We start from the raw sequence: 27787 nt of genomic DNA on the forward strand, positions 1-27787 counted from the left end.
TACAGTCAGAAGCATAGGTAACCACTTGGACTTTGGATCAGCAGAGGGGAAGCAGGGGTCAGTCTTGTGGGACACCACCTGTGAGACCTGATAGTGTCAGAATCCAGTAAACCTGTAGGATACAGAACTGCTGGACGTAGGTGGAGAAAAGCACGTAATTCATTTGGCGGCCAGAAGTGTCATCAGTGAAGTGTTCTGTGCGCCGGGTAAAGGAGAAACACAGGCAGGAAAGACTGGATTTTTCAGACGCATAACATAGAAGACTGGAGAGCAAGCAGTCAGACTGAACCTGAGCAGGACCTGCCTCCTAGGGTGCAGCCACCTAGATAGAGCCAGCCTCTCTGCTCCTCACTGCTTTTCAAACGTTCCAGGCGCAGTGAGCATCTAGGCCCACCGCTTTATTAAATGCACAGAAATCCATTTTACTTGGAGCCTTGGACATAATGATCCATCCATGGGATAAACGGACTTGTTCGTTTGACGCCAAAGACACACAAAATGATTGCGAAACTAATCACAGCCAGCGTGCCAGCGGCGCCCGCAGCAAGTTCCCTGTATTAGAAGATTTCCAAGGAACAGCTGGCAGAGGCCCTTGGCCACACGGGAAGAGGTAGGGGGCAGGGGTATTGTGACATGCCCCAGGGAAGGGCAGTATTTCCCTTGGCCATCGGAGGCCCCGGCCCAGAGGGGCAAGGGAGCCGGACTGGCCATGGAGCCTGGGGCCCAGCCCTCCAGGGCCCTGGGGGAGGGCAAGGCCGAGCCGCAGCAGCAGGCCCCCACCCAGTGCATCGAGGGCCACGGCCAGGTGGTGCTGTTGGGCGAACTCTGGAAGCAGGATGAGTGCTGTGTGACCCTGCAGAACATTCTGGAGCAGGACCCGACCGATCCGCCCTCCCGACCCTCCTCCATCCGAGCCACGAGCGGCCACAGCAACTCCAGCAACTGCGCCAGGGGGAGGCTCAAGCGCTCCGGGGACAGCTCGTGGAAGCAGGGCGCCGATTGCCCGGCCGCCAAGTCCAAGCGCTGCTCGCAGAAGCAGCCGTGCGAGCCGTGCAAGGCCAGGGACGCGCCAGAGCGCCAGTGCAAGGCGGCGCCGGCGGGGACCCCGGGCTCGGGGCCGGCGGAGGACGCGGCGCCGGGCTGCCGGGACCGTGGACCGCAGCGGGCGGCGCCCGAGCCCGGCGCGCGGCTGCTCCTCGTGCTGTGCCGCGCGTCCGCGCTGCGCTCCCAGCTCCCGCGGTTGCAGCTGCTTCTGCAGCAGGTGAGCGCCCGGGAGCGCAGCCGGCCCGCCGCGCTCTTCGGCCTCATCGTGCAGCCGCGGCGCGAAGAGGAGGCCGAGGCGCGCCGCCGCATGGAAAGCCTGCTCTGCGGCGCCTTCGCCCCGCACAGCCCCGACGCCGAGGTGCACACGGCCGTGTTCTGCCCCCGCCGCGCGGAGGGCACCCTGGACGTCCAGCGCGCCGCCGGAGGAGCGCACAAGGTCGCGTCGCCGGGTTGCGTCCGCCTCGTGGATCGGGCCACCCAGACGGATGGTGAGGGGCCCGAGGGAGGGCAGGGGGCGGGAACGCCGGGTGGCCAGGGGCGCCCGCGGGGTGGGAAAGTGCAAATACAGAGGAAGTCCCCACCCTGCTGGTCCCAGAAGGGAAAGTCTTAGACGCTCAGTCGTGTCCGACTCTTTGCGACCCCATGGTCTGTCCATGGGATTCTCCAGGCAAGAATACTGGAGTGGATAGCCGTTGCCTTCTCCAGGGGATCTTCCCGACTCAGGGATCGAGCCCGGGTCGCCTGCATCGCAGGCAGATTCTTTACTGACTGAGCCACAAGGGAAGCCCACGGAAGCCCAGGGAAGCCCAAGTGGTAGACAAATTCCTGATGTCGTGGTCCCTCTCCTAATGCCTCCACTTGCTTCGTTTGTGGTAAAGATGAACTGGGTTTCTCACACCAGATGTCTCGCTCGCTGAGGCAATCCCTGGTCAAAAAGTGTTGGAAATGATTTGTAGTTAAACCTCCCACCAATCCACCGGACCCTCTTCCCCCTTGCTCGCTGCTGCCAATTGCACTTTTCTAAGGTACTCGTTTGGGAGTCTTCAGTTCCCGAGCCCACCCTCTCCTCTCCAAATCCACTATTTCTTAACTTGATTCTTTAGTCTTCTCCTCCAAGGAATCGCAACTACAATGAAAACATGCCGATGGTGAGCCAGGCGCTGTTCTAAGGGCTTTTCACGACTAATCCTCACAACAATCCAATAAGGAAGGCCCTGTGTTAGCCTAGTAACCCTCCTCCTTCCCCCACTTCGGGATTCTTACCTCCAGCCCTCAAGACCCTATGGAGGGTTCTAGACCTATGGGTTAATCCATGGGTCTGAGGGCTCTGGGCTCTTAAATGAGCATCTAATGCCTCTGCCTCCTAGAATCCCTCCAGGGGCATCAGTCCAGAAGAAGGAGGTGCTCTGGGCAGGTAGTCAAGGCTCCATTACTGGAGGCTATGCCACCCTTCTGCTGCTGCTAATTCACTTCAGTCGTGTCCAACTCTGTGCGACCCCATAGACGGCAGCCCACCAGGCTCCCCCGTCCCTGGGATTCTCCAGGCAAGAATACTGAAGTGGGTTGCCATTTCCTTCTCCAATGCATGAAAGTGAAAAGTGAAAGTGAAGTCGCTCAGTCGGTCCCGACTCTTAGCGACCCCATGGACTGCAGCCTACCAGGCTCCTCCGTCCATGGGATTTTCCAGGCAAGAGTACTGGAGTGGGGTGCCATTGCCTTCTCCAACCCTTCTGCTGGTGACCAGAGCTAGTTGTCCCCTCTTGCTGATTAGCTGCCCTCCTGACATGTGGGGGTGAAAGGTCAGTTGGCATCTGTGGTGCCCTCCAGCTCTAAGATGCTAGTTTCGGGACAAATGGTGACTGCCTGATCTGGGTGCCCCAGATGCACCAGCGTCAGGGCCAGCATCGTCAGGGACCTTCTGCTCAGGACCTCGTCCCGACCACCTAGCTGCATCCCTTTAGGCCCATTCTCCTCCCTCTCCTAAATAGTCCGTGAGGTTTTCCCATGGCCAGCCTGCCTGCTTAGGAAAGCCTCTTGCCTGGAGATTGTTCCAACGGGGATCCTCAGGCAAGTCCAGAAAATCCCACTCCATCTTTGAAAACAAGCTCTTGGTGATGCAGTTCCCAGGAGGCTTGTCCCCTATCAGCCATGCCTGCCCTGCGGTCAGTGATTCCCTGTGTTCTTTGTCCTCCTACCGTCACCGTCAAGCAGCTTGTTGAACCCCTTCTCTGGACTCTGGCCCTCCTCGGTCTCCACAGCTCGGGAGTGGGGAACTCAAGAGAAGACAAGCATAGAAATCGTTCTCACACCACACAGAATGTGACCTGGGACTCAGAGGGAGAGAGATCACTTCTCATTGGGGATCCCAAAAAAGGCTTTATGAGATGTCCACTTGAGGTGGATCTTGATGTTGGGAAGTGCTCTGAGAGGGAGAAGGGCTCAAGTAGGGGGAAAATGCTTCCACAAATGCAAGAAAGTGTTCCTCGACCTCCTGGGCTCACCAACAGCTGGAACTGGACGTGGGTAGCAGCGAGATGGCCTATGAGCCGGGGACAATGAGTTGTGACTCATTGAGTTACAGAGTCATGTGTTGTAGAGTCAGACTTCTGGGCTTGGAATGTGTGCTCATGCCCACAGGCAGAGTGGAAGATGTTTTAGCAGTAGTGCTATCCTTCCCCATCCTTCTGGGGCAACCTCTTACTCCACAGGTGCCATCATCCTGTTTCTTGGGACCTCCTTGCTGTTTTCTCCATGGCCATAGGAAGACTCCTCACTCCTCCTAAAGCCTGACCCTCTATGTTCCCTTCATCACTCTCCTGGGGTACAGGGATTTGTTTTCTGTGCTCTCTTTGGCTTTTTGATGTGAAATGGAATGTTTCTTTCATTGCTACCAGAAAATGCTACCCACATGTGTCCGTTCGCTGTCACTGTTCAGTTGCTAAGTCGTGTCTGACTCTCTGCACCTGTAGCCCGCCAGCCTCCTCTGCCTATGGGATTCTCCAGGCAAGAATGCTGGAGTGGGTTGCCATTTCCTTCTCCAGGGGAACTTCTCAGCCCAGGGAGCAAACCCAGGTCTCCTGATTGGCAGGCGGATTCTTTACCACTGAGTGACACAGGAAGCCCACCCATATGTGTCTACCCATCTCTAATTCACTTAAACCAGTGGTTCTCAACCAGGGGCAATTTCTCATGCTCAGTCTCTCTCTCTCTCCCCCTCCCCCTCCCCCTGTCTCTCTCACACACACACCACATTCCAGGGACATTTAGCAATGTTGGTAGACATTCTGGGTTGTCACCACTTGGGTTGAAGGGTGGTGGCTACTGTCATCTCACGAGCAGAAGCCACGGATGTTCCTAAACCACTTCCAGTGAAGGACAGCCTCCCAACAAAGAATTTTCTGACCTAAAATGTCAACAAGGCTGAGATTGAGAAATGATGGTATAAACCAAGTCGAGGCCCTCAGTCAAAAGCCCATCGGTGCCTGAAAATCAAATTGCGCAGAGATAAATACCTTAGGAGTTCCTGACCTGACTGCTAAATCAGGACAGGTTTCCCAACTCAGGTCTCCAGTCTCTCTGATTCTAAACTGAATCCCCTGCTGAGAGATCCATTGCTCTTGACTTCAGGGAATTACCACCTTCTTGCAGACTCACCTGTTCCGTGAACCTCCTCACGCCAAGGGTCAACCAGATTCAACCCAGCTTTATTGATCTGAGCTTCCTTTCATTTCTAATCCTTCATGCCTTTGTTTTCATCAATCCTATCAAGGAATTTAAAAATTCATTAATTTTAAGGCTTGTATAATTATCTGACTCCCTAAGAGAAAGAGCCTTGAACGGGACTTATTGATGCCTCCAACTGGCTGTGTGACCTTGGGAAGGTAATTTAACTTCTCTGAACCTCAGTTTCTCTTTTGCAAGAAGAGAATCATTAAGATATTTTCAGGCTCTAGAATCCTTAAAATATTTCCTGTCATTTTATATTTCATGTCAGGTCTGGCCTTACATGGGGGTTCTCCCTAAACCGTAAAAGTTCTACCCTAAACTGTATCCTGGAGCAGGATTATCAGCCCCCAGACTCTCAAGGTTAACAGGCGAAAACTCACTCGCCTAGTGACGCATTAAGGGCGGAGTGTCCTACTGTGAACATGTTCTGTGTTGCAGTCCAAGCGTGAAGTTTAAGGTTGTCTTTTTAAAATCCTGTTTCCTCTTCTGTCCTAAAATGAAGATCACATTGTTAACTTCAAGAAAGAGTCATAGTCTCCTAATTGGCACGACGAGTTGGGAGTCCGAGAGATGGTCTGCTATTGTCAGACTGTGTGAATCAAAACAAACTGTGGAAAGTTCTTAAAGAGATGAGATTACCTGACCACCGTACCTGCCTCCTGAGAAACCTGTATGCAGATCAAGAAGCAGCAGTGAGAACTAGACATGGAACAATGCACTGGTTCAAACTCAGGAAAGGAGTACGTCAAGGCTGAATATTATCACCCTGCTTATTTAACTTCTATGCAGAGTATCTCATGTGAAGTGCTGGGCTGGATGAATCACAAGCTGGAATCAAGATTGGTGGGAGAAATATCAACAAGCACAGTTATGCAGATGATACCACTCCAATGGCAGAAAGTGGAGAAGAACTAAAGAGCCTCCTGATGAGGGTTAAAGAAGAGAGTGAAAATGTTGGCTTAAAACTCAACATTCAAAAAACTAAGATCATAGCATCCAGTCCCATCACTTCATGACAGATAGGGTAAAAGTGGAAACAGTGACAGATTTTATCTTCTTGGGCTCCAAAATCACTGTGGTTGGTGACTGCAGCCATGAAATTAAAAGATGCTTATTCCTTGGATGGAAAGCTATGACAAACCTAGACAGCATATTAAAAAAGCAGAGACATCACTTTGCCGACAAAGTTCCGTAGAGTCAAAGCTATGGTTTTTCCAGTAGTCATGTAGAGGTCTGAGAGTGGACCATGAAGAAGGCTGAGTGCTGAAGAATTGATGCCTTTGAACTGTGGTGTTGGAGAAGATTCTTGAGAGTCCCTTGGACAGTAAGGAGATCAAACCCGTCAATCCTAAAGGAAATCAACCCTGAATATTCATTGAAAGGACTGTTGCTAAAGCTGAAACTCCAATGCTTTGGCCACCTGATGCAAAGAGCCAACTCATTGGAAAAGGCCCTGATGCTGGGAAAGATTGAGGGCAAGAGGAAAAGGGGACGACAGAGGATGAGATGGTTCGATGGCATCACCGACTCAATGGACATAAGTTTGAGCAAACTCCAGGAGACGGTGAAGGACAGGAAAGCTTGGTGTGCTACAGTCCATGGGGTCACAAAGAGTCAGACACAACTAAGCGACTGAACAACAGCAACTGCTATTGTCAGTGTAATGAGTTTCAGAAAAGTTTATTTTTCCAAACACCTGTTATGTTTTTGTGGAAATTCTTTTCCCCATTGCAGTGTTTCTTATCAAAGTTGGGGAACCCCCCAAGTCCTTTCCCACAGTGAGGAGAGCAGACTTTGGGAGAAGGGGGAAGCCACTCCAAACGGGATAATCTGGTGTGGGGAAGCAGACAGCAAGACAGTAAAAGGCTGTAGATCTTCCATGGACCCGCAAATCTTCAGTTACCAAAAATTCATAAAATGCATGGTGAAGTGGTTTGTTTGTTTGGAGTGGGTGGGGGTTACATGAAAACCAGTGACAGAGGAAGCGTCTCAGCCAGGGTGTCTTGGAGAGGAATAGCGCACAGAGACCCAGGGACACAACCAGCAGGCAGGTGCCCAAAGGAGGGTCTCAGTTTGCAGAATCCTGAGGTCTAAGTTGCCACAGGCTCCAAGGCCAGGCTTAGCCAGGTGCCCAGGTCTGTGGGCACTTCCAGGAACCAAGGAGGACGGAGGGCAGCAGGCAGGTGTCAGCAGAGAAGACTGTCCCCAGAGCCCCTGCCATGGGAGCCACCCTGTCTTTTGTGACCTCACAGGAGGCGGGTGGGTGACTCTTCGCTTCAGGGCCTTAGCCCAGACGGACGCCAGAGCCTTCCCCCAGGGCAGGGGCACACGGCCCCTCAGCGAGGGAGCCGGGACATTAGGCAGCTCCATGTAGGTGCACGCTTAGGTCAGGAGGATCCACCATGAAGAAGGGCAAGAGGAAGAAGTCAGAAACCAGGCGCCGGGGCTCCACCTCCCGGCACGCCAGCTCCGAATCCACCCCCCAGCAGCAGAGCTCAGAGTCGAGTTCCCAGCAGCCCGTCTCTGGATCCAGCCCGCGACCACCCAGCCCCAAGCCCACCTCGCAGCTGCCCAGCTCGGGGTCGGCCCCCCTGACGCCCAACCCAGCACCTGCCCCACCGCCCCCCAGCCCAGGGCCCACCCCGCAGCAGCCCAGCTCGGGGTGCACCTCACAGCCCAGCAGCAACTCTACCCCCTCGCAACCTGCACGCCGAGCCCTCCCAGCTCCAGAAGTCAGCCACAGCCACTCAGCTCAGGACGTCGTGTCTCCAGACCCCAACTCCAAAGCATCCTCTAGGTCCAGGAAAGCAGGTGGGCGGCCGTCTTACTCAAGTGGTTCTAGGCTTTCTGCTGATGGATCCCAGGGCTGCCCCAGAGGCTGATAACTCTTCTGATTGGGTCGTGATGTACTGATAATGTGTATTCTGGAGCTGTGCAGTGGGGAGTGTGTGGGTGAGGGCGAGGGTGAAGGGTTTGGGGTTCATTTTTTTACCCAAGAGCCCAGGATTCCTGGGTTTTGTCATTCCTCACCATGTTGAGTCTCTCTAAAGACAGCCACAGGGTATTCAGACAGATTAACATTCGCCGTGGCTCGGTGGGTAGTATTAGCTCCTTGGGAGCCATACATACCCAAATAAACACCAAGGCTGCATTAATAGAAGAATCCAGTGAAGGACAAGGAAGGCGGTCATGCTGCTTTACTCTGTCCTCATCAGGCTGTTTGTGTGCGTAAAAGATGCCTAACAATCTAGTCCAAGGAAGATAGTCCAGGATGGGGAGCTGAGAGGAATCGGGGGAGGCAAGAGCCTTCAGGTGTAGGAGACTCCATTGAGGGAATTGAAGGTTGTCTGTCTGTCAGCTGGAAAGTATGAGTAGATTTGTTCTATGTTGTTCTCAGATGTCCGACTAAGGGCCCATGGATAGGGTTGCTGGATAAAATACAGGCCTCCCTGTCAAATTTCAGATAAATAATAAGTGTGTCCTGAATATTGCACGGGCATCCTATATTTTTATTTGCTAAATCTGGCAACTCATCCATGGAAGGCACTGTAGAAGGTAGATTTCTGCTCAACTTTAAAAAGTATCCAACAATTAGCTCTGTCTGAAAATAGAATGGCTGTCCAGGAAAAGTTGTCCCCCGTCTTCTTGGGTAGCCAGAGTCTGAATGAGCATGGGATTGTGTCGAGAGAACTTGAACAGAGTTCAGGAGGTGGTCTGGTTAATACCATGCTACTAATAATGGTAATAGCTAACATTTATCACTGAGCACTCACCGCATACCTGACATTCGACTCAGCCAAGTGATCTTATTTCACAGTCTTATAAAGGAGATACTAGTATCATCTCCATTTTATGGATGGGGAAACTGAGGCTCAAGCAAGTGTAACAGCTGCCCCTCATGCAGCTGCTGGTAGCACTAAGAGGGGAACTTCGGTCTATTCTGACTTTAGAATCCTCCCTCAACTGCAGCAATGATCTTCCAATCCTGGAAGGTTTGGTGGTCTGCCCAGGAGGAAGAACATCCTTTCTGAGCTTCTGGATCTACCTTGAGCCAGTGCCCGTGACTGTGGTCCTGAGCCCACCAAACTCCCAGGACCACAGCATTCCCTCTCAGATTGTGTGGACATAAAATAAATGAGAGGAGTAAGGGTGAGTCCTAAATCCAAGTATGGCTGTGACAACAACATTTCTGTGGCTAGGGATCAATCCATTAACATGTGGAAATGTTTTGAGTATGATACTAAATATTGTATATGTTATGATCAGAAACATTACTTTGCCAACAAAGGTCCATCTAGTCAAAGCTATGGTTTTTCCAGTAGTCATGTATGGATATGAGAGTTGGACTATAAAGAAAGCTGAGTGCTGAAGAATTGATGCTTTTGAACTGTGGTGTTGGAGAAGACTCTTGAGAGTCCCTTGGACTGCAAGGAGATCCAACCAGTCCATCCTAAAGGAGATCAGTCCTGGGTGTTCATTGGAAGGACTGATGTTGAAGCTGAAACTCCAATATTTTGGCCACCTGATGCGAAGAGCTGACTCATTTGAAAAGACCCTGATGCTGGGAAAGATTGAAGGTGGGAGGAGAAGGGGACGACAGAGGATGAGTTGGTTGGATGGCATCACCGACTTGATGGATATGAGTTTGAGTAAACTCCGGGAGATGGTGATGGACAGGGAAGCCTGGCATGCTGCAGTCGAAGGGGTCACAAAGAGTCAGACACGACTGAGCGACTGAACTGATGACCGTCAACCACTGAGATAAATCTTTCTGGATTATGGCCTTGAGAACTGATCTGTAGAACACAAGACTTTCTATTTGCACATCTTTTCATGAATGCATGTGGCTCACCCTCAGATTGGTATTCTGTTTGTGGCGGAGGCAAAGTGGGAACTGGTGAGGCTCATCCATGGTTACAGTGGACGTCCACTCTTCTTCTGCCAAAGGAATTGTCTCCCTTGGAGCTAGAGTGGGAAGGAAGGTTGGTGATAAGGGATGAGGACCTTTAAATAAAAGATGCCATATTCTAAAATACAAATCTTTTCATATGTAGAGAATACTGTAGCTCAAGAAAATACAAGTCTTCCAGAAGAATGTCTGTAATCAAGAAGATGGACAATTTCAAGCCTCAGTGAGGCTGTGGGGAAGTCAAAACCTTCTCACACTGATGGTGGGAATGTAAAATGGTTAAACTGCTGTGGAAAACTGTCCGGGAGTTCCTCAAACGGTTAAACATGAAATTGCCATCTGATCCAGCAATTCCTGATCTGAGTATATACCTAAGAGAATTAAAGACATACATCCACACCAGAACTAAAACAGCAGCATTATTCATTATAGCCGAAAAGTGGAAACAGCTCAGTGACCATCAAATGATAAATGGATAAACAACATATGGTACATCCATGCAATGAAATACTAGTTGGCAATAAGAAGCGATGATGGGGATTTCCCTGGTGGTCCAGCCGTTAAGAATTGAAATTCCAATGCAGAGGACACAGGTCCCATCCTGGTCAGGGAAACTAAGATCCCACATGTCTTGGGGCAACTAAGCCCAGGTGCCACAACTACTGAACCTGCATGCTCTGGAGCCCACACACAACTACAGAAGCCCTCGCATGACAACCAAGACCCAGTGCAGCCAAAATCAAAGACACGAGCGATGCTGATACATGCTGCCACACAGATGAACCTCAGACACATTAGACTAAGGAGAGAAGGCAGTCTCGAAAAAGCCCACATATTGTGTGATTCCATTTATGAAATGTCCACAATAGACAAATGTATTGCCCAGAACTGCAGGGAGTGGAGAATATGCAGGGCTGCTAATGGGCTTGGGGGAGGATGGAAAAGTTTGGAATTAGTGATGATGATTGCATACATTCATGAATATATTGAAAGCCACTGAACACTTCAAAGGGGTAAACTTTAGAATGGAAATTGTGTGTCCGGTTTGTTTGTTTGTTTTTTCCCAGTTTTTTAAAAGAAAAAAGATAAGTCTCATCTTTAGAATCCTGTCCCTCCCCTTTCCAGGAAAAGTTTCTGTCGTGGGCAAGTCTAAGTAGAATGGGTGTTGATCACTGGCTTCCTGGGCTTTAGGGTTGGCAGCTCAGTCAAGAAGCCAAGACAGGGAATTCCCTGGTGATCCAGTGGTAAAGATTCTGAGCTCCCAACATGGGGGGGCCTGGGTTCGATCCTTGACCAGGGAACTAGATCCCACATGCCTCAACTAAGAGTTCACATGCCGCAACTAAAGATCTCACATGCCACAACAATTTTCAAAGATCCTGCATGCTGCAACTAAGACCCGGTGCAGCCAAATATTATTTTAAAAAATAAAAAAAAGGAAGAGGGAGCCAAGGCGGAAGTAGTTACAGGAGGGAATGATCCATCCGGGAGTCCCCTTGCTAAACAGCAGAGGGCGCTGTCTCCAAGTTCCTCTGGGACCTGCAGCTCAGGACAGCAATGGAAGATGAGCTTGGGAAAGGATCTCAAAGACGGTCCACTGGAGTGGTTGTCTTCTGGATAAATCTGTGAGCTCCAGAAAAACGGAACGTGGCCGCTCTGGTTGCAGGAATGTCAATGCCACCTCTCCTAGGATGTGCAGTCCTCCTTCCCTCAAATTCCGTGGAAAGAGCCCCAAATTGCGAGTTAGTAATCCTGAGCTGAAGCCCGATTCTTCCATCTCCTTACTATCGGGGCACATATTTGATATTCTTTGAGCCTCGGTTTCCTTATTTGTAAGCTGAGGATAACAATATTCCCCACCCCAGGACTGCTGACAATGAGATGCGATGGATAATGCCATACAGAGCACTGTCCAGGTGTGAGCTATTACATGGGTGTTCTCTGTGTTATTCCCAGGTAGCATGCACTATTTCCCCAAGCAGTCGTTCCTCTCTCCTCTACATAGGCCACTGCTCCTCGCATGGACACCTCCTGCAGCAGTGGGCCCCTCACCTCTCTCCTTCTCTGTCCAGCAGGGCCTCTGATTCGAGTGGGCCCGCGCGCATTCTGTTCCTGTTCCATTTGCCCCGGCAGCTCTGCTTGCTGGCGTCGTCTGGGCCTCTGCCACAGCCGCATCTTCGATGTCCTTCTGCCTCGGGCCTGGCCGACCATGTCAGGGAGAGGATTCCCAAACCTCCTCACCTTTTACAGGTTCTGCAGCCCCTGGGGGGGGTGCTGGATCTTGGGCTCACCTCGTACTTACAGTCCTATGGACAGAGGAGCCTGGCAGGCTGTGGTCCCCAGGGTCGCAAAGAGTCAGACACGACTAAAGCAACTCAGCACGCACACATGCACTCAGCCTCCTCTGGGGACTCCAAGGCCCAGAGGAAAGCTGCTTCCTCGGGTGGGGCTTCTGGCCTTTTCTGCCTGGACCCACCTGCACAGAGAGGTGCCAATTTTCTCCTTTGGGGTTCATTCTTCTTTGCTTCAGAGCACACTCTCCCACAGCCCCTCCATCGCAAGCTCCCTGTCACTCAGAAGCTCGGTGATTAAACGCTCTGTCAGGCCACTGCCTCCTTCTGTGGCCTGTGCCACAGCCAAAAGCTTCCTGTTCTTGACCCGCATGTGAACTTCCCCCAGAATTTAGAGATACATGTGAATGTAAGTCACGTACCCCTTGGTGAGAGGAAGTCCTCCCCCTCCTTCAGCAGGTCTCAGGCTATTCCTGGCAGCCCCACAGGGGTCTGTCCCTGACCCAGTGGCCCCCACTGCCTCACCCTTCTCTTCCTCTCCCATGAAGCCCCCAGGTGGCTGCCGCTTCCCCTGGTGGGAAGACATCTGTCCAGGGAACTTCTCCAGTAGCTTTTGCAGTGGCGCAGGGCTACGTACGGAGAAGGCAATGGCACCCCACTCCAGTACTCTTGCCTGGAAAATCCCATGGACAGAGAAGCCTGGTGTGCTGCAGTCCATGGGGTCGCCAAGAGTCGGACACAACTGAGCGAGTTCACTTTCACTTTTCACTTTCATGCATTAGAGAAGGAAATGGCAACCCTCTCTAGTGTTCTTGCCTGGAGAATCCCAGGGACCGGGGAGCCTGGTGGGCTGCTGTCTATGGGGTCACACAGAGTCGGACACGACTGAAGCGACTTAACAGCAGCAGCATCAGGGCTACGTACAAGGGCTAGAGCAGGACCTCCACCTCCCCCCAGCTCTGGAAGCCAGGGAAGCCCCACTTATACTCAGATCTTACACATGTCCAACAGGATACATCTTCCATCTGGGCATCACCCACCCTAAAGCAGAACCCACCCACCCCCATCTCCATTCTACTCCTCTTCCCAGCCCCTCCCCCGCCAACTCCCCTGTCTTGTACATTCTTGAAAATCATCATCTCTCAGCCTTGTGAAGCGAGGCGAACAGATACCCAGGTGTGTTGGGAGAGCACACCAGAGCTAAAATGCTCTGCTACCTGGTAAGTCCTGGCTAGGAAGGGCCTGCCCCTGCCCCCACCATTGCCATGATCAGCTGTCTTTCCATTCAGTACATTCATCCATCTGGTGCCAGGGAGCGCCATGGATTCACAAACCACCAAGTAGGAAAACCTCCTCTGCATAGGACGCTAGGCACAGTGAGGGAAACCAGAACAGGGAGCTTTACTCTTAAAAATTGTGCCATCCACATGGTATCTGATTCGCGCTCCTTCCGTGGCCACCAGACCAAGGGGGAAGGCCTGCCTTTCCTCCCCACAAGGCCAGGGCCCTAGCTGCCTGCTTCCTTTGCCCCAGGGACCAGTTCTTCACTGATCTTTCTGTTTATGAAATTGCCCTTAGCCTCAGCAGGTCATGGGCTTCCCTGGTGGCTAAGCTGGTAAAGCATTCGCCTGCAATTTGGGAGACCTGGGTTAGATCCCTGGGTTGGGAAGATCCCCTGGAGAAGGGAACGGCTACCCACTCCTGTATTCTGGCCTGGAGAATTCCATGGACTGTATAGTCCATGGGGTCGCAAAGAGTCGCACATGACTGAAAGACTTTCACTTTCATTTTCTACATGATAAGCTAAGACATGCATCTAGAAACTCCGATGCAAACCAGGAAGGGATCTGTGTCCCAAAAGAGATGTTCAAAGAGCTTCGCTCCTGAGCTGGGGTCCAGGTAGATGCTGTGTTATCAGTCATATCTGAGCTGAATCTGGAAGGATTTTAGGATGCTCTTGAGCACACGCATACATGCGCACGCACACACATACACATGGCCTATTTTAAAGGGAAAGGATCCCGGGTGGAGGAAAAGGTACAAGCGAGGCTCAGAAATAGGAATGTGAAGGGGAGGGGCCGAGGTCCAGTCTGGCCTGTGTCAGGTGTGCACCTAAGTCTGCTCAAGTTCACACCTGCTTCTGTAACCTTTCCATTTCTATGCAGAGTGGAGTGTTGGCTCTGGCTTTAAATAAATTAAAATTTTGATTTTTTTAAATTAAATTAAAAAATTTTAAGTGCTTAAATATTAAGTAAGAATCTCTGCTTTAGTAGGGTCTTTGTCCAAATGGCTACTGCTTTTTCTGAGTGCCTTCCACGTCTGCCTGCAGTGCAGGAAACCTGGGTTCGATCCCTGTGTTGGGAAGATCCTCTGGAGAAGGAAATGGCAGCCCACTCCAGTACTCTTGCCTGGAAAATCCCATGGGCGGAGGAGCCTGGTAGGCTAAAGTCCATGGGGTCGCAAAGAGTCAGTCAAGTCACTTTCACTTTGTTCATACTTACTAGCAGCCTCATGCAGTTTCCCTTCCCACCCGCTTTGTGGGGGTGTAATATGTGGCTTCTTCAGTTGCCTAATCTCCAGAACAGACCTATGCGGCAGGACTCCTCCACAGCGGGGTTGTGAGGCCTGAAGAGGACACTGGGTGGGAGGGAGGTGTTTAGCACAGGGCCTGGCACACGGCGGCCTTAAACACCTTGTCATCTTCTCTCTGAGTGCCCAGGGGAGCTGGCATCCCAGGCCAGCCCATCCCCGGATCCTGGAGGGAGTCTTGTGGTAGAGCGTTACTGAAAGAGGCGAAAGGAACTGTGTTCCCTTGAGAGGAGGACCTTTAGCGGGGAGATGGGTGTTCCTGTCATCCTCATGGTTTCCTTTCCCCTGCCTACGGACGAGCACTAAAGCCCAGCTGCCCCCAACCCATGGGTTCTCTGCTTTGCTCTGCAGAAGACCTTCAAGAAAACATTCCACTCATCGTAATTCGCGTGCTCCGAGCCCTCGGAACTGTTGCTGTGGCTCTGGGAGCCCTAGGAGCTGCCTACTACATCCTTGAATCTTTGTAAACAAGTCCCCAGGCCCGCAGTCCGGCAGGTATGTGGACCCCTTTCATGCCCGTGGCCCTCTGCAGAGTGATCCTAGAGCCCATCGACTTGCCAGCCCTGTAGCATGGTGAAGCGCCTGTCCCTTCTCTGAAAGGAGGAGGTCTTTATGGGGACACCAAGACCCCCAGTCTTTCAGGGGAAACTTGAGAGTGAGAGACTCATTTCTGGTCTCAGGGCCTACTGGCGTGGCTCTCTCGGGCAGCCCCGGACACTCATGGACAACGCTAAACCCATTGTTGGGATCGTCAAAACAGAGATTTCCCTGTTCCCTGCTGACCTCAGGTGGTTCCTCTCCTCACAGACCCCAGCTAGGAGGAGACAGGAGAGGTGAGCCGGGGGTCCTACACCTCTTGGAGCTTTTCCTCCAAACTTTCTCCCTGTGGTTCCCACTGTTTCCAGCCCTTCTTGTCCTCTGTGAACTTCGTGTTCCACAGAAACCTTCTCCCATCTTTTAAACCACTGTTCTCTCCAGCCTATTCCATCCTGTACTGTGGATGATTTTTACGTACATAGGTGGCCTGTCTCCTGATCTCCACAAGATCACTGAGGGCAGGGAGCCTGCCTTATGCAACATCTTGGATCCTCCCCTGTCTCAGGCTGGGCTCCCTAGTAGCAGAGCCTGAGACAAGGATTTGGGTGCACAGGATTTAGTGAAGGAAAAAGAGTGAGGGGAGGCCAGAGAGGGAGGGGACGGAGCAAAGCAAGGATGAGGTCTCAGCTGAAGTCCACTTAGCCTGGTCCAGGCAGGCCTGGAGGTTGAATGACACCCAGAGGGGGTCTAGCCTTGGGGCAAGAGGGTTGGCCTTTCTTGCTCTTCTGTGAGTCAGTCGTTAGCTACTGGGAGAGGTTGGGAGTGTGTGTCTTTGTGAAAAAGTGGCTCCCGTTTGGGTGAGGACAAGTTCCTGGGGAAGCAGGCAGCTCTAGGCCATCAGTAGACAGCATTCATAATTCACAGGACTGGGCAGTGGATATGCAAGCGCACAAAGAGGATCTGAGCAGGCACTGAGAGCACCTTTTGCCGGGAGCCATCTCCCAGCATATTGCATATTGAGTGCAGCACTTTCACAGCATCATCTTTCAGGATCTGGAATAGCTCAACTGGAATTCTATCACTGCCGGGAGCCAGCGTGAGGAACTCTGCCCGTGGCAAAGGTCATGAGGAAGGAGGCTCAGCATACGCAAAGGCGGGATCGAGCCTCAGGAGTCCCCTTGGAAATTCTCGAGCATCTACCCCCAAAACCAGAGTCTGCCTATTTTCTGCTTTGTGCTCTCACCTACACCTCTGACTTTATGGGGGGCTGTCCCCCACTACCTCTCTCTGAAAAAGAGTTAACTTACAGCTCCAGTTAATAATTCCTGGGTGTGATAGTGTTTCAACCTACAAACTCTTTTGGAAGTCCTCTAGCCTGCCTGAATAGGTTTTTCCGGCCACATGTGATTGCTCAGAGCCTCCCAACTGTGAGAGGCATGAGATGTTCTAAACTGTCTAAATACAGATTCCTTTGAGCAGTTAAAAGATTGATTAGAAATTGTATTGGTGAAGGGTTTTTCACTTGTTGGGCCAATGTTTGCTGCTAAGTCTCCATATCCCTTACCTACTGTGTCCCTGGCAGTGTATTGACTACATTCAGGAATCTAAGTAGTAGCTTTAATGTTTGTAACCTGGGACCCTTGAGTTAATTCTTTTTCTTGTTGTAGCCCACCACACCTTTGCCCTGTAGGAATGCAACTTTATCTAATGCTTTTGGAGGGTGGTGCCTGACTCATCACCTTTAGAGAAAAATAAGTTTTCTGAAGAAAGGGTCTTAAAATGTTACCAGGCCTCCCTGTCCATCACCAGCTCTCTGAGCTTGCTCAAACCGATGTCCATTGAGTCGGTGATGCCATCCAACCATCTCATCCTCTGTCATCCCCTTCTCCTCCTGCCTATAATTATCCCCATTGTCAAATCCATGTGCCATGAAAGCTTAATAAGTGATGAGGGGGAGGAGAAGGGGAGGCAGTAATGGGAGCTTTTTTTTTTCTTTTTTAAAAAACTTTTTATTTTATATTGGAGTATAGTTGATTAACAATATTTACTTTCAGGTGGTTAGTTTCAGGTGAACAGCAAAGGGACTCAGCCATACATATACATGTATCCATTCTCCCCCAGACTCCCCTCCCACCCAGGCTGCCACATAACACTGAGCAGAGTTCCCTGTGCTATCCAGTAAGTCCTCATTGGTTATCCATTTTAAATATAGCAGTGTGTACATGTCCATCCCAAACTCCCTAACTGTCCCTTCCCACATCCTTCCTCGCTGGCAACCAGCCCCAGACCTGTAGCAGCCACAGCAGGGTGTGTGGTGGGAATAGATGCTCAAAAGCCCAACCCAGAAAATAAGCTCCAGGGAGAGCTCGCCATCTCCTCAAAGGCTCTGCTGCCTGATCATGGGACCATTCATAAAAGAGCAGAGAAGCACCTTAAGCTTTGCAAAATTCCATAGCAGCTGAGGATCCCCGGTTTCCTCATCTGTAAACAGGAAACGTCATAGAACCTTCCTCTTGAGATGGTTGGGAGCATGAGACAGGGTGCTTGGAGGGCAGAGAGCTGGCCAGGAGTCTTGTTACTGTTATCATCTTGGAGATGGTTGGGAAGATGCTGGTTTTGGAGTTAGAGCCCACGGTTCTAGTCTGGCCTCCACTCCCAGGTCGCTGGGTGTTTGGGCCCATATTACTTAACTTCTGTGAGAGTCGGTATCATCTCTAAAGTGGGGAGAATAACAGCACGTTCAAGGGCAGTGGTTGTGAGGATGAACTAAGGGATGTACGGCCCTCCCGGGCTGGCCACCGGCTGGGTAGACGGTGTGCTGTGCTGAGTCATTTCAATCATGTCTGACTCTTTGCGACCCTATGGACCAAAGCCTGCCAGGCTCCTCTGCCCATGGGATTCTCCAGGCAAGAATACTGGAGTGGATTGCCATGCCCTCCTCCAGGGGATCTTCCCAACCCAAGAACTGAACCAGCGTCTCTTACATCTCCTGCACTGGCAGGCTGGTTCTTTATCACTAACACCACTTGGGAGGCCCTGGGTAAGGTGGTAGTGACTGGCGTTTGAGGATGGTGCCTGAGCTAAAGCGTTTCATCTTAGAATCTCCTCCTGGCAGCACCCATGGGTGTGAGCTTGGGCAGGAAACCTTGGGATCAGATCCTCATTCTACCCCCAGTATTTCTTGGGCCTGGACAAGGTTTTTAACTCCTGATGCTTCATTTTCTTGCTAAGTGCTGATAATAATAGTACAGCCCACATTAAGTGGGGGGACTCGGTAAAAAAAACACATGTTAAACACAGTGCAGTGTCTGCCACAAAGAAGACCTCAACGTAGCGGCTACATCATCATCATCCTTTTTTAACTCAGTAGTCCCCAAATTTTATTGACCTTTGAAAGCTATAATATAATTTATTTTTAAAATATTTTTAGAGTAGTATTAACCTACAATGCTCCATTAGTTATGGCGCACAACATAGCGATTCTATGCATTACACAATGATTGCCACAGACACTATAGTTTTATTAAAACCTAAAATTGTTAACATCAGTAGATAAGAAATTTGTAAACTAGAAGTCAGAATATAGTCAAGCTGTTTTACAGCTGATCACTTATTTTCTTTAAATTAGCTTCCTTTTTAACTTAAATGCAATTATCTCCAGTTCAATTCAGTCACTCAGTCGTGTACGACTCTTTGCAACCCCATGGACTGCAGCACGTCAGGCTTCCCTGTCCATCACCAACTCGGCGGAGTTTACTCAAATTCATGTCCACTGAGTCGGTGATGCCATCCAACCATCTCATCCTCTGTCATCCCCCTCTCTTCCTGCCTTCAATCTTTCCCAGCATCAGGGTCTTTTCAGATGAGTCAGTTCTTCGTACGGAGAAGGCAATGGCAACCCACTCTAGTACTCTTGCCTGGAAAATCCCATGAACAGAGGAACCTGGTAGGCTGCTGTCTATGGGGTCGCACAGAGTCAGACACGACTGAAGCTATTTAGCAGCAACAGCAGCAGTTCTTCATATCAGGTGGCCAAAGTATTGGAGTTTGAGCTTCAGCATCAGTCCTTCCAATGAATATTCAGGACTCATTTCCTTTAGGATGGACTGGTTGGATCTCCTTGTATTCCAAGGGACTCTCATGAATCTTCTCCAACACCACAGTTCAAAAGCATCAATTCTTCACCACTCAGCTTTCTTTATAGTCCAACTCTCACATCCATACATGACCACTGGAAAAACCATAGCTTTGACTAGACAGACCTTTGTAGGCAAAGTCTTTGCTTTTTAATATATTGTCTAGGTGGTCATAACTTTCCTTCTAAGGAGCAAGCATCTTTTAAATTTCATGGCTGCAATCACCATCTGCAGTGATTTTGGAGCCCAAAAAAATAAAGTCTGACACTGTTTCCACTGTTTTCCCATCTATTTGCCATGAATTGATAGGACCAGATGCTATGATCTTAGTTTCCTGAATGTTGAATTTTAAGCCAGCTTTTTCACTCTCCTCTTCCACTTTCATCAAGAGGCTCTTTAGTTCTTCTTCACTTTCTGCCATAAGGGTGGTGTCATCTGCATATCTGAGCTTATTGATATTTCTCCTGGCAATCTTGATTCCAGTTTGTGCTTCATCCAGCCCAGCATTTCCCATGATGTACTCTGCATAGGAGTTAAATAAGCAGGGTGACAATATTCAGCCTTGACATACTCCTTTTCCTATTTGGAACCAGTCTTTTGTTCCATGTCCAGTTCTAACCGCTGCTTCCTGACCTGCATACAGGTTTCTCAAGAGGCAGGTCAGGTGGTCTGGTATTCCCATCTCTTGAAGAATTTTCCACAGTTTATTGTGATCTACACAGTCAAAGGCGTACTTTGGCCACCTCATGCGAAGAGTTGACTCACTGGAAAACACTATGATGCTGGGAGGGATTGGGGGCAGGAGGAGAAGGGGACGACAGAGGATGAGATGGCTGGATGGCATCACTGACTTGATGGACATGAGTCTGAGTGAACTCCGGGAGTTGGTGACGGACAGGGAGGCCTGGCGTGCTGCGATTCATGAGGTCGCAAAGAGTCGGACACGACTGAGCGACTGAACTGAAATGATAAAGCAGAAATAGATGTTTTTCTGGAACTCTCTTGCTTTTTCAATGATCCAGTGGATGTTGGCAATTTGATCTCTGGTTCCTCTGCCTTGTCTAAAACCAGCTTGAACATCTGGAATTTCACAGTTCACATATTGCTGAAGCCTGGCTTGGAGAATTTTGAGCATTACTTTACTAGCATGTGAGATGAGTGCAATTGCGTGGTAGTTTGAGCATTCTTTGGCATTGCCTTTCTTTGGGATTGGTATGAAAACTGACCTTTTCCAGTCCTGTGGCCACTGCTGAGTTTTCCAGATTATCTTCAAATGGGCCATAAATGCAAAATCCTATGTTTTGTCATTAAAAGATTCACGGGAAATATAAACACTGTAAAAATGAAATGTCCTGGAATTCTGGCTGATGGGGTGCCTGAAAAAAATCTCAGCTTTGATGTCAGTGTCCTGTGTGTTCAAAGATACTTGATTAGTGCTGGGTGTTAAGACTAGCCAGCTCCACACCGAGACCTTCTTTAACCAGAGAGTTGAAAGACCACAGGAATAGGTAGTGATTCCATATTATTGACTGCAATGTCCAGTGCCACTCAGAGTGTCTGTGGTCCACGACGGGTATGTCCAGCCCTGAGCCCTGGGGGATGGGGAGATGATGGGAGGAGAGACAGGAGGAGGGGAAGTGAAGGGGGGCGCAGACTGCAGGGAGAATGGAGAGGCAGAGAAGGGAGGAAGGAGTGGATTGGAAACCTGCCCTGCCTAGACTAGGTCACCTCCCTGGGACTAACTGAGAGTTTGCATTGGTGGCAAAGTTAACAAGGCTCCCCAGAGACTGAATCCAGGCTCCACTCCAGCCCTAAAGCTGTGTGTATGTTGCTGGCAGGGGTCCAGTTGGCGGGTGGGGCTTGTTTGGGGACCCCAGCATCACTGCCATCACTTTCAAACCACGCAGTGTGCCAACATCACACAGTTCTGCCTCTTTCTTCTGTTCTGAGTGGTGACTCCTCTGTCTCCCTAGGGCAGGCCCCTTTCCCAACACAGAGTTAGGACAGGTGGGTCCTCCCAGGAACAGACAGACCCTCTGTCCTCGGTCCCATGATTTCCCTGGAGAAGAGGCAGACTATGCCAGCGCCCCTGCCCATGTAGTGGCCTGAGACAGAGCCCTTCCCAAGCCCCAGAGCCCATGCCTTGTGATTGTGAGGAAAGGGTGCTTTCTCACCAGACCCTCTGCTTCTGTCAAATTGCTCTTCTGGTGACAATTTGGGAACCAGTGTTGAGATCCACGCTCACTGGCATCACATGTGTTTTAAATGACCTCATTTCCAAACTTGGCTTCTGTCAGGGCCAGGCTGTGATGTAAACTCCCCCGTCATTCAGTGGATGCTGAGGGTTCTGAGGGTTGGATGCATGCACCACCAGTAGGAGGCAGGGAAGCATTTTCTGGAAGCCCAGAACTAATAGCCACTGGTGACCATGGTATCTCCCACCTGGCTCCCCAGTGTCCGCCCAACACCCCTCCCCATGTAGGTATGCAAGTGGGTCAGCTGGGCTGTCACACATTAGTACTGACCATGTGCCCAGCACCACATCAGGTGCTGTGAGATGTGACGACACAGTAGGGCATGGACAGCCAAGTCCACCAACAGGCCAGGGCTAGACTCGCGACTCTGAGGTCTGGTAAAATCTGTGGATCTAGGCCAGCCGAAGTCCCCAGGCAAAGAGATCAGAGGTGAAAATTCAGATGGAGGCCTACATACTTACCTGCCATCCAAGCTAGAAGGTGGCAGAGTCCACACAGTGGGGAGTATTTGGTAATTAAATAATGCATTCATTCATTAGATATTTCCTGGGCACCTACCTTGTGCTATAGGAGTAAACCAGGCCAGACAAGAGCTCTCCTTGGGGAGCCTACATTCCAGTAGATGCAGGCAGACTGTGGACAAGTCAGTGAATAAACAGGATCACTTGATTTGGTGGTAAATGTTGTCAAGGAAATAAAGTGGATCTGATAAAAAGCAGAGAGAGGTGGGCTGAGCAGGAGAGGCCGCTGCCAGAGCCTGGCTGTTCTGTGAAGACCCCTCTGAACTGAGGTACCTTTGGCAGAAGGAGCCAGACCATGCAGATCTGAGGGAAGAGCATTCTGTGCAGAAGGAACAGCAAACCCTACATCCCTGAAACAGGAAAGATGCTTAATGTTAAGTTTTAGGGCCAGAGAAGCCAGTATGGCTAAGAGCTAAGGGGTCAGGATGCCACTTTAGGGGAGACCAAGGTCAGGCAAGGTCTTGGAGTTTCCATTGTGTTCTAGATGTGGTGGACAGCCCCTGCTACAGAGCAACAGCAAATCCTTACATAAGCACACCTCTGGACACTTTACATTTATTGCGTGCATGCTAAGTTGCTTCAGTCATGTCCAACTCTGTGTGACCCTATGGACTGCAGCCTGCCAGACTCCTCTGTGCTTGGGATTCTCCAGGCAAGAATACTGAAGTCGGTTTCCATTTCCTCCTCCAGGGGGGTCTTCCCAACCCAGGAATCGAATCCAAGTCTCTATGTCTCCTGCATTGGCAGGCGGGGACTTTACCACTAGCGTCACCTGGGTTGACCAAAAAGATCATTGGAAATTTTCCATAATAGTACGAAAAACCTCAAACGTTTTGGCCAACCCGATATTAACTCATGCATCCTCCTCTCAAGTGGGAATATCTCAAGCTCCTGGTTTTGATTTCAAAACAATCACAGTATCTATTGGGTAAAGAATGGGAATGGAGGAGGAAGACCAGGTAGGACTCATTTGCACTGGTCTAGACAGGCAAAGACAGTGCTTGGACCAGGGTGATGGGTGTAGAGGGAAAATGAACAGGTACAGTGTGGGCTTCCCTGGTGGCTCAGACGGCAAAGCATCTGCCTGCAATGCAGGAGACCCGGGTTCGATCCCTGGGTCAGGAAGATCCCATGGAGAAGGAAATGGCAACCCACTCCAGTCCTCTTGCCTGGAAAATTCCATGGATGGAGAAGCCTGTAGGTTACAGTCCATGGGGTTGAAAAGAGTCAGACACAACTGAGCGATTTCACTTGGCTTCAGTGGACAGTGTGGGGATTGAACCAGCAAGTCTGGCTGGTAGACTGGATGAAACAATGAGGAAAAGGGAAGCCTCAAAGTTGACTCCAAGAGGATGAAGGCACAAGGGACAGAAATCAAGAGTTCTGTTTTACTGTTATTTTTGCTGGACAACCAAGTGGAGATGTCAAGTAGGTAGAAGGATAGAGGGAGCTAGCAGGAAAGGATGGGTCTTAGCTGTGAACATAAGGGTCATTAGCAATAGCTGATGTAGGAAAGATGGATAGAGCAGAGGGCCAACGTGGAGAAGTCTGATAGTGAAGGGAGACCCTGCGGAGTAGACACCTGTTCCTGGTCTTCTCTGGGTCTAGGTGAGCAGCTGGGATCTCAGGAGGTTTCCAGAGGTAAGGAAAGCAGGCAGGCTCAGGTCAACAAGTGTCCACAAGGTCACAGAGATGTATCTCAGTGGGAGGAGCTGGTGAGCTGTGACCTCTGGTGGTAAGGCTCCAGCTGCTTCTCTCTGCTTGTTCCCCTGTTCCCTGACAAATGTGGACAAACAGATGTGCGCTTCCCCAACCTGGTGCCAGGACCCATCCCCATTCATGTAGCGAACAGTGGGAGGACCCTGAACCAGCACTGGGGTTCGGGTCTCATTGCCTCTTGATTGGATGAGCCGACCCTGGTGCTCACAGAGCCCCCACTTGCCAGGCATCTTGTTGCTCAGCAGCTGCTCTCCATGCAGACCCTTTCACGTGCAAAGAGTTTTCACTGCTTCGAGAGAAAATTTCCTTAGCTTGACAGTTGAACGAAGCTTACCTACCTCTCTCATGTGGTTAAGGTGCTTCCCAGTAAATCTGGGAAGTGTTCTACCAATGGCATCGCTCTGATGCCTCTCTTTTTAACTCAGCTGTAAGACGAAAGTGGGAACTGGTAGGTTTCCAAATGCCCATAAGGCCTTTTCAGTTCAGTCAGTTCAGTCGCTCAGTCGTGGCCTTTTATGACTTGATTTACAAGTGGATTATGAGTTAGGTTACTTGGTGCTGCCAATTTCAGAGAATCCAGTCCAAAATGATATTAAGGAGATTATCTCACATAACAACAGGACAGCCGGCAAGTGTCAGAGCTGGTTAACTCAATGGTGTCATCAGACACCTGGGGACTTTTCCAGCTTCCGGCTCTGACACCCTTAGCACGGAGCTGGCTAGTTCCCCTCCTGGGCAGATGGCTAGAGGAGCTCTCAGAATTGTATCCTCATACCTTAAAAAGCTAGGTGGCGCTGATAGTAAAGAACCCCCCTGCCAATGCAGGAGACCTAAGAGATGCAGGTTCCATCCCTGGGTGGGGGAGAACCCGTGGAGAAGGGTGTGGCAACCCACTCCTGTATTCTTGCCTGAAGAGTCCCGTAGACAGAGGAGCCTGGCGGGCTACAGTCCATAGGGTCACAAAGAGTCAGACACAACTGAAGCGACAGCACGCATGCACACCCTGACAGCCAGAAGCAAGGGAAAAGGCCACCTCCCCTTGGGTCTCTTCTTGAGTTAAAAATCTGTTCCCAGGGTGCCCCTCTCCTGGAATACTTGCTCCCTCATTGGGGGTGACAAGCCCCTGCACTGGGTCTCCTGCTTCTTCTTAAGCAAATTAATAGCATAGCAGGGTGAATTTTCGTGACTGGATTAGACCGGTCTAGATGTCCCCCACACCCTGCCCCTATGGACTAGTGGGGACAAGGAGGGGCGTATCCAGCCAAAGGAGGCCCCTGCCAGGAAAGAAGACGTGAGAGTGGATATGGGAGAAGCAGACAGCAGCACCGACTATGGCGGGCAAGAGCGTTTAAAGAAGGTGATATGTTAGGCAGTGCAGGATGAACGGCCAAGTGCAGACCTGTTGGCCTGGAGACCTCTCTGACTTCAGTATTTCAGCCACTGAAAGCCACCCTGAGGACCCGTGAATCAATGCACATGCGTATGTTGGTGGGTGGAGGAGGGATGAATTACGGGCATTTGCTGAGTCATCCAGAGCTTCAGAGACTCAGCTCTTAGACCTTCTGAGAGGGAGATGGGCAGTTGGGTGTCCTTCTTACCCTAGAGTGAGGAACCATATGATGACAGTGGCAAAGCCTCCTCTCAAGGGAAAGACGTTTACACAACTTTCTTTCCAAAACTTGGTGAGCCTTTCTCGCTGCATCCCACCAGTGAATGACGCAGCACTAAAATCAATCAGCTGCTTTCCCCTCTCCTTTTGGGCGCTGAGTGTAGTAAAACCACCACAGCCTTCCATTTCAGGGGAGAGAGGCTCCATCTTAAGTGCTGGGGACAGGGAGAGGAAACAGAAGGTGCCAACAATGGCCCAAGCCCAGTTCCTGCCAGGCATTTTGCATAAGCTCGTTACAGCCTGAAGGGAAAAAAACAAAGTCTCTGTGAGTTCAGACAAAAGGAAGAGGGAAGGTGATGAATGGAAGAAATTTTAATCCTAAATTATTTATTTTCCCACAGGAGGATCTTAGCTGCTAAACCCTCACCCTGAGGCTATAAAACTGGAAAGCCACCAGAACTCTGGGGTCACAGAGTGTTGTCTAAGCTAATGGCTCTGTCCTTATTTTTCTTACAGATCCAGTTTTCCATCAAGGATCTCTCTTGTCACCAAAATAGAACAAAACCAAAAAAAAAATCAAAAAAAGGAGTTCTGTTTCTTTAGTGTGTTTTACCTAGAGACACAAAAGTTGGTCTTGGCAAATGGGTAGGGAAATGTGAGGGCCTTGGTGACTTTGTGAGCCCCCCCCACCCCAAGGTAAACCAAGGTGGAATCCTACCCTTCCTTTTGGGGGCCACGGACCCAAGGGAGGCAACTTTGTCTGCACACACTCACAGAAGAAACGATTTCAGATTTTCCTATTTTAAATGCAGGAATTAGGCAACTTAATTCAATACCTAAGGTAACTAGTCAACGGGCACTAGTATCCACCACCAGAAAACTCTGTCCCTGGGAAATGGCTTCATTCAGCTTCTCCTGGGATGGGGGAAGTTCAGAGCCTGTCGAGGCGTGGCTCGCAGCCTTGTGGTTTGTCGGGTGACGTACCTGCCCCCAGCCAGTGCCTGCTGGGTCTGGACATCTAGTTCCTGGACCAGCTGAGGCAGAAGTCTTAGTTCAAGGTTATCCTAGGAAACACCAATAGGGGAGACAGGTGTGGAACAGGTGCAGTGGCCACTGGGGGCAGATGAAGCTGTATCCTTCTAACACAGTGCTAGGGAACAGAACACATACCTCAGAGTCACCCCGCCCCGGAGGGGAAGTTGGGTATTATTTATACACTCATCGGTTAAGGGCTCCTGGGAGGGAGGTGGTTAATTTTGTGCCCTGCCCCCTCGGTGGGGAGGGGGCCCAGGGGAATGCAGATGGTGGAAGTTGGGAGTTGAGAATGCACTGAAGCCTGTTACCCAAACAGGAAGGGGTGAGTAGCAGCAGGGGTGAGGACAACCCCTAACTCAAGTGAGCGAGTGCACAGAGCACCTGGGTGACCCGCTCGCCTCTAAGAAGGGGCCAGGCTTGAACCAGCAGGACAGCCCTGGGGGAGGCAGGTCCGCCTGCAATAGCACAGGTGGGATTGAGCAAGAAGGTCGGGGTGGGGGGGGTGGGAGGAAGGGGAAGGCAGGTTGCCAGGAATCCCAGAGCCCACCCACCACCTCCCAATCCCAGGATTTCCCTTCCTGAGTAGACACTGGGAGACTTGGAGAGGGTGCCCTGGGTTGCCAGGATCCTTCTCTGGGCAGTCAGCTTTTGGGAAGAAGAATGCTGGTTTCTGCTGGGGTGGGGTGGGGTCCTGCTGCCATCTGGCCTGCAGAAAAGGGACCCACAGACACGGTGGGGGGGACCAGGGACCCCGAGACTGCTGCGTCCGGTCAGCCCAATTCTCTGAAGACATTTAGCTCCTTTTTCTGGCATATTAATCAGTCCCCCTTTGGTTGTAAATGTCAGACAACCTAACCCCAAGTGGCCTGAGCAAAAGGAGCGTGTACGGACTCCAGTAAAAGTCAAGAGAGAGTTCAGTCCAGATGTGGTTTGTTCCCTGGGTGTAGGCCGTGCCCCCAGAGCCCGTTTCTCTCCGTCTGCATTGTTGTGTCAGTTCCGTGTTCAGGCAAGTTCATCCTTCAAGGTGCACCAGCCATAGCCACCCCCCACCCCACCTCTGAAGTCAAGTCTGGCTGGGAAAGGCAGCCTGTCCCCGAAGCAGAAGGCCCCTGATCAGGCTCTGATTAGGTCTGGGTCCCTCCTGGAACTGCACTCTAGCTAGGGCAATGCGGTGCTCTGATTGGCCAGGCTAGCCCTACACAACCACCTTTGGAACTGAGGGTCAGCTCCACAGAAACTACGAGGGCTGAGAGCAGGGAAGAGACCAAACTGTTTTGGTAACCTTTAACCAAAGGAAATGGAAGTGCGTGCTAGGCAGCTACAAACAGCAGATACTGATGCCAGGTAGGTTTGGACCTGCGACCAGGGCCTTGGTGCTGGCCTCCCACTCCTGCCTCTTTCCCTTCCACCTCCACC

General features: G+C 50.8%; 1 protein-coding gene across 5 annotated transcripts; it reads left to right on the forward strand.

Moving 5' to 3' along the window:
- The first annotated feature begins 658 nt into the window (after nucleotides 1–658).
- SPATA3 (spermatogenesis associated 3) lies at nucleotides 659–26019 on the forward strand. 5 transcript variants are annotated; one of them, XR_009730875.1, is made up of 5 exons: nucleotides 7033–7581; nucleotides 11752–11929; nucleotides 14911–15054; nucleotides 15240–15392; nucleotides 25853–25911. XR_009730875.1 is itself a non-coding variant. In XM_061387960.1 (4 exons), the coding sequence occupies exons 1-3, from the start codon at nucleotides 7173–7175 to the stop codon at nucleotides 15014–15016; spliced, it is 693 nt and encodes a 230-aa protein (XP_061243944.1). In that variant the 5' UTR covers nucleotides 7033–7172; the 3' UTR covers nucleotides 15017–15054; nucleotides 25853–25940. The 5 variants fall into 5 exon arrangements, 3 of the variants coding, with proteins under 3 accessions (XP_061243933.1, XP_061243944.1, XP_061243958.1); XR_009730874.1 differs by lacking the exons at nucleotides 7033–7581; nucleotides 11752–11929 and adding an exon at nucleotides 659–1532 and having other exon boundaries at nucleotides 25853–26019; XM_061387960.1 differs by lacking the exon at nucleotides 15240–15392 and having other exon boundaries at nucleotides 25853–25940.
- Nucleotides 26020–27787: the final 1768 nt, after the last annotated feature.

This window comes from Bos javanicus, chromosome 2 (assembly GCF_032452875.1).
Source record: "Bos javanicus breed banteng chromosome 2, ARS-OSU_banteng_1.0, whole genome shotgun sequence".
Taxonomy (NCBI): Eukaryota; Metazoa; Chordata; class Mammalia; order Artiodactyla; family Bovidae; genus Bos; species Bos javanicus.

What these genes read in the sequence shown, in the direction of transcription:
- SPATA3 (XM_061387949.1), top strand. Translation starts at nt 710, where the DNA reads ATGGAGCCTGGGGCCCAGCCCTCCAGGGCCCTGGGGGAGGGCAAGGCC. An exon ending in TCGGGCCACCCAGACGGATG is followed by an intron (nt 1,533 to 14,910) that starts GTGAGGGGCCCG and finishes TTTGCTCTGCAG; the next exon opens with AAGACCTTCAAGAAAACATT.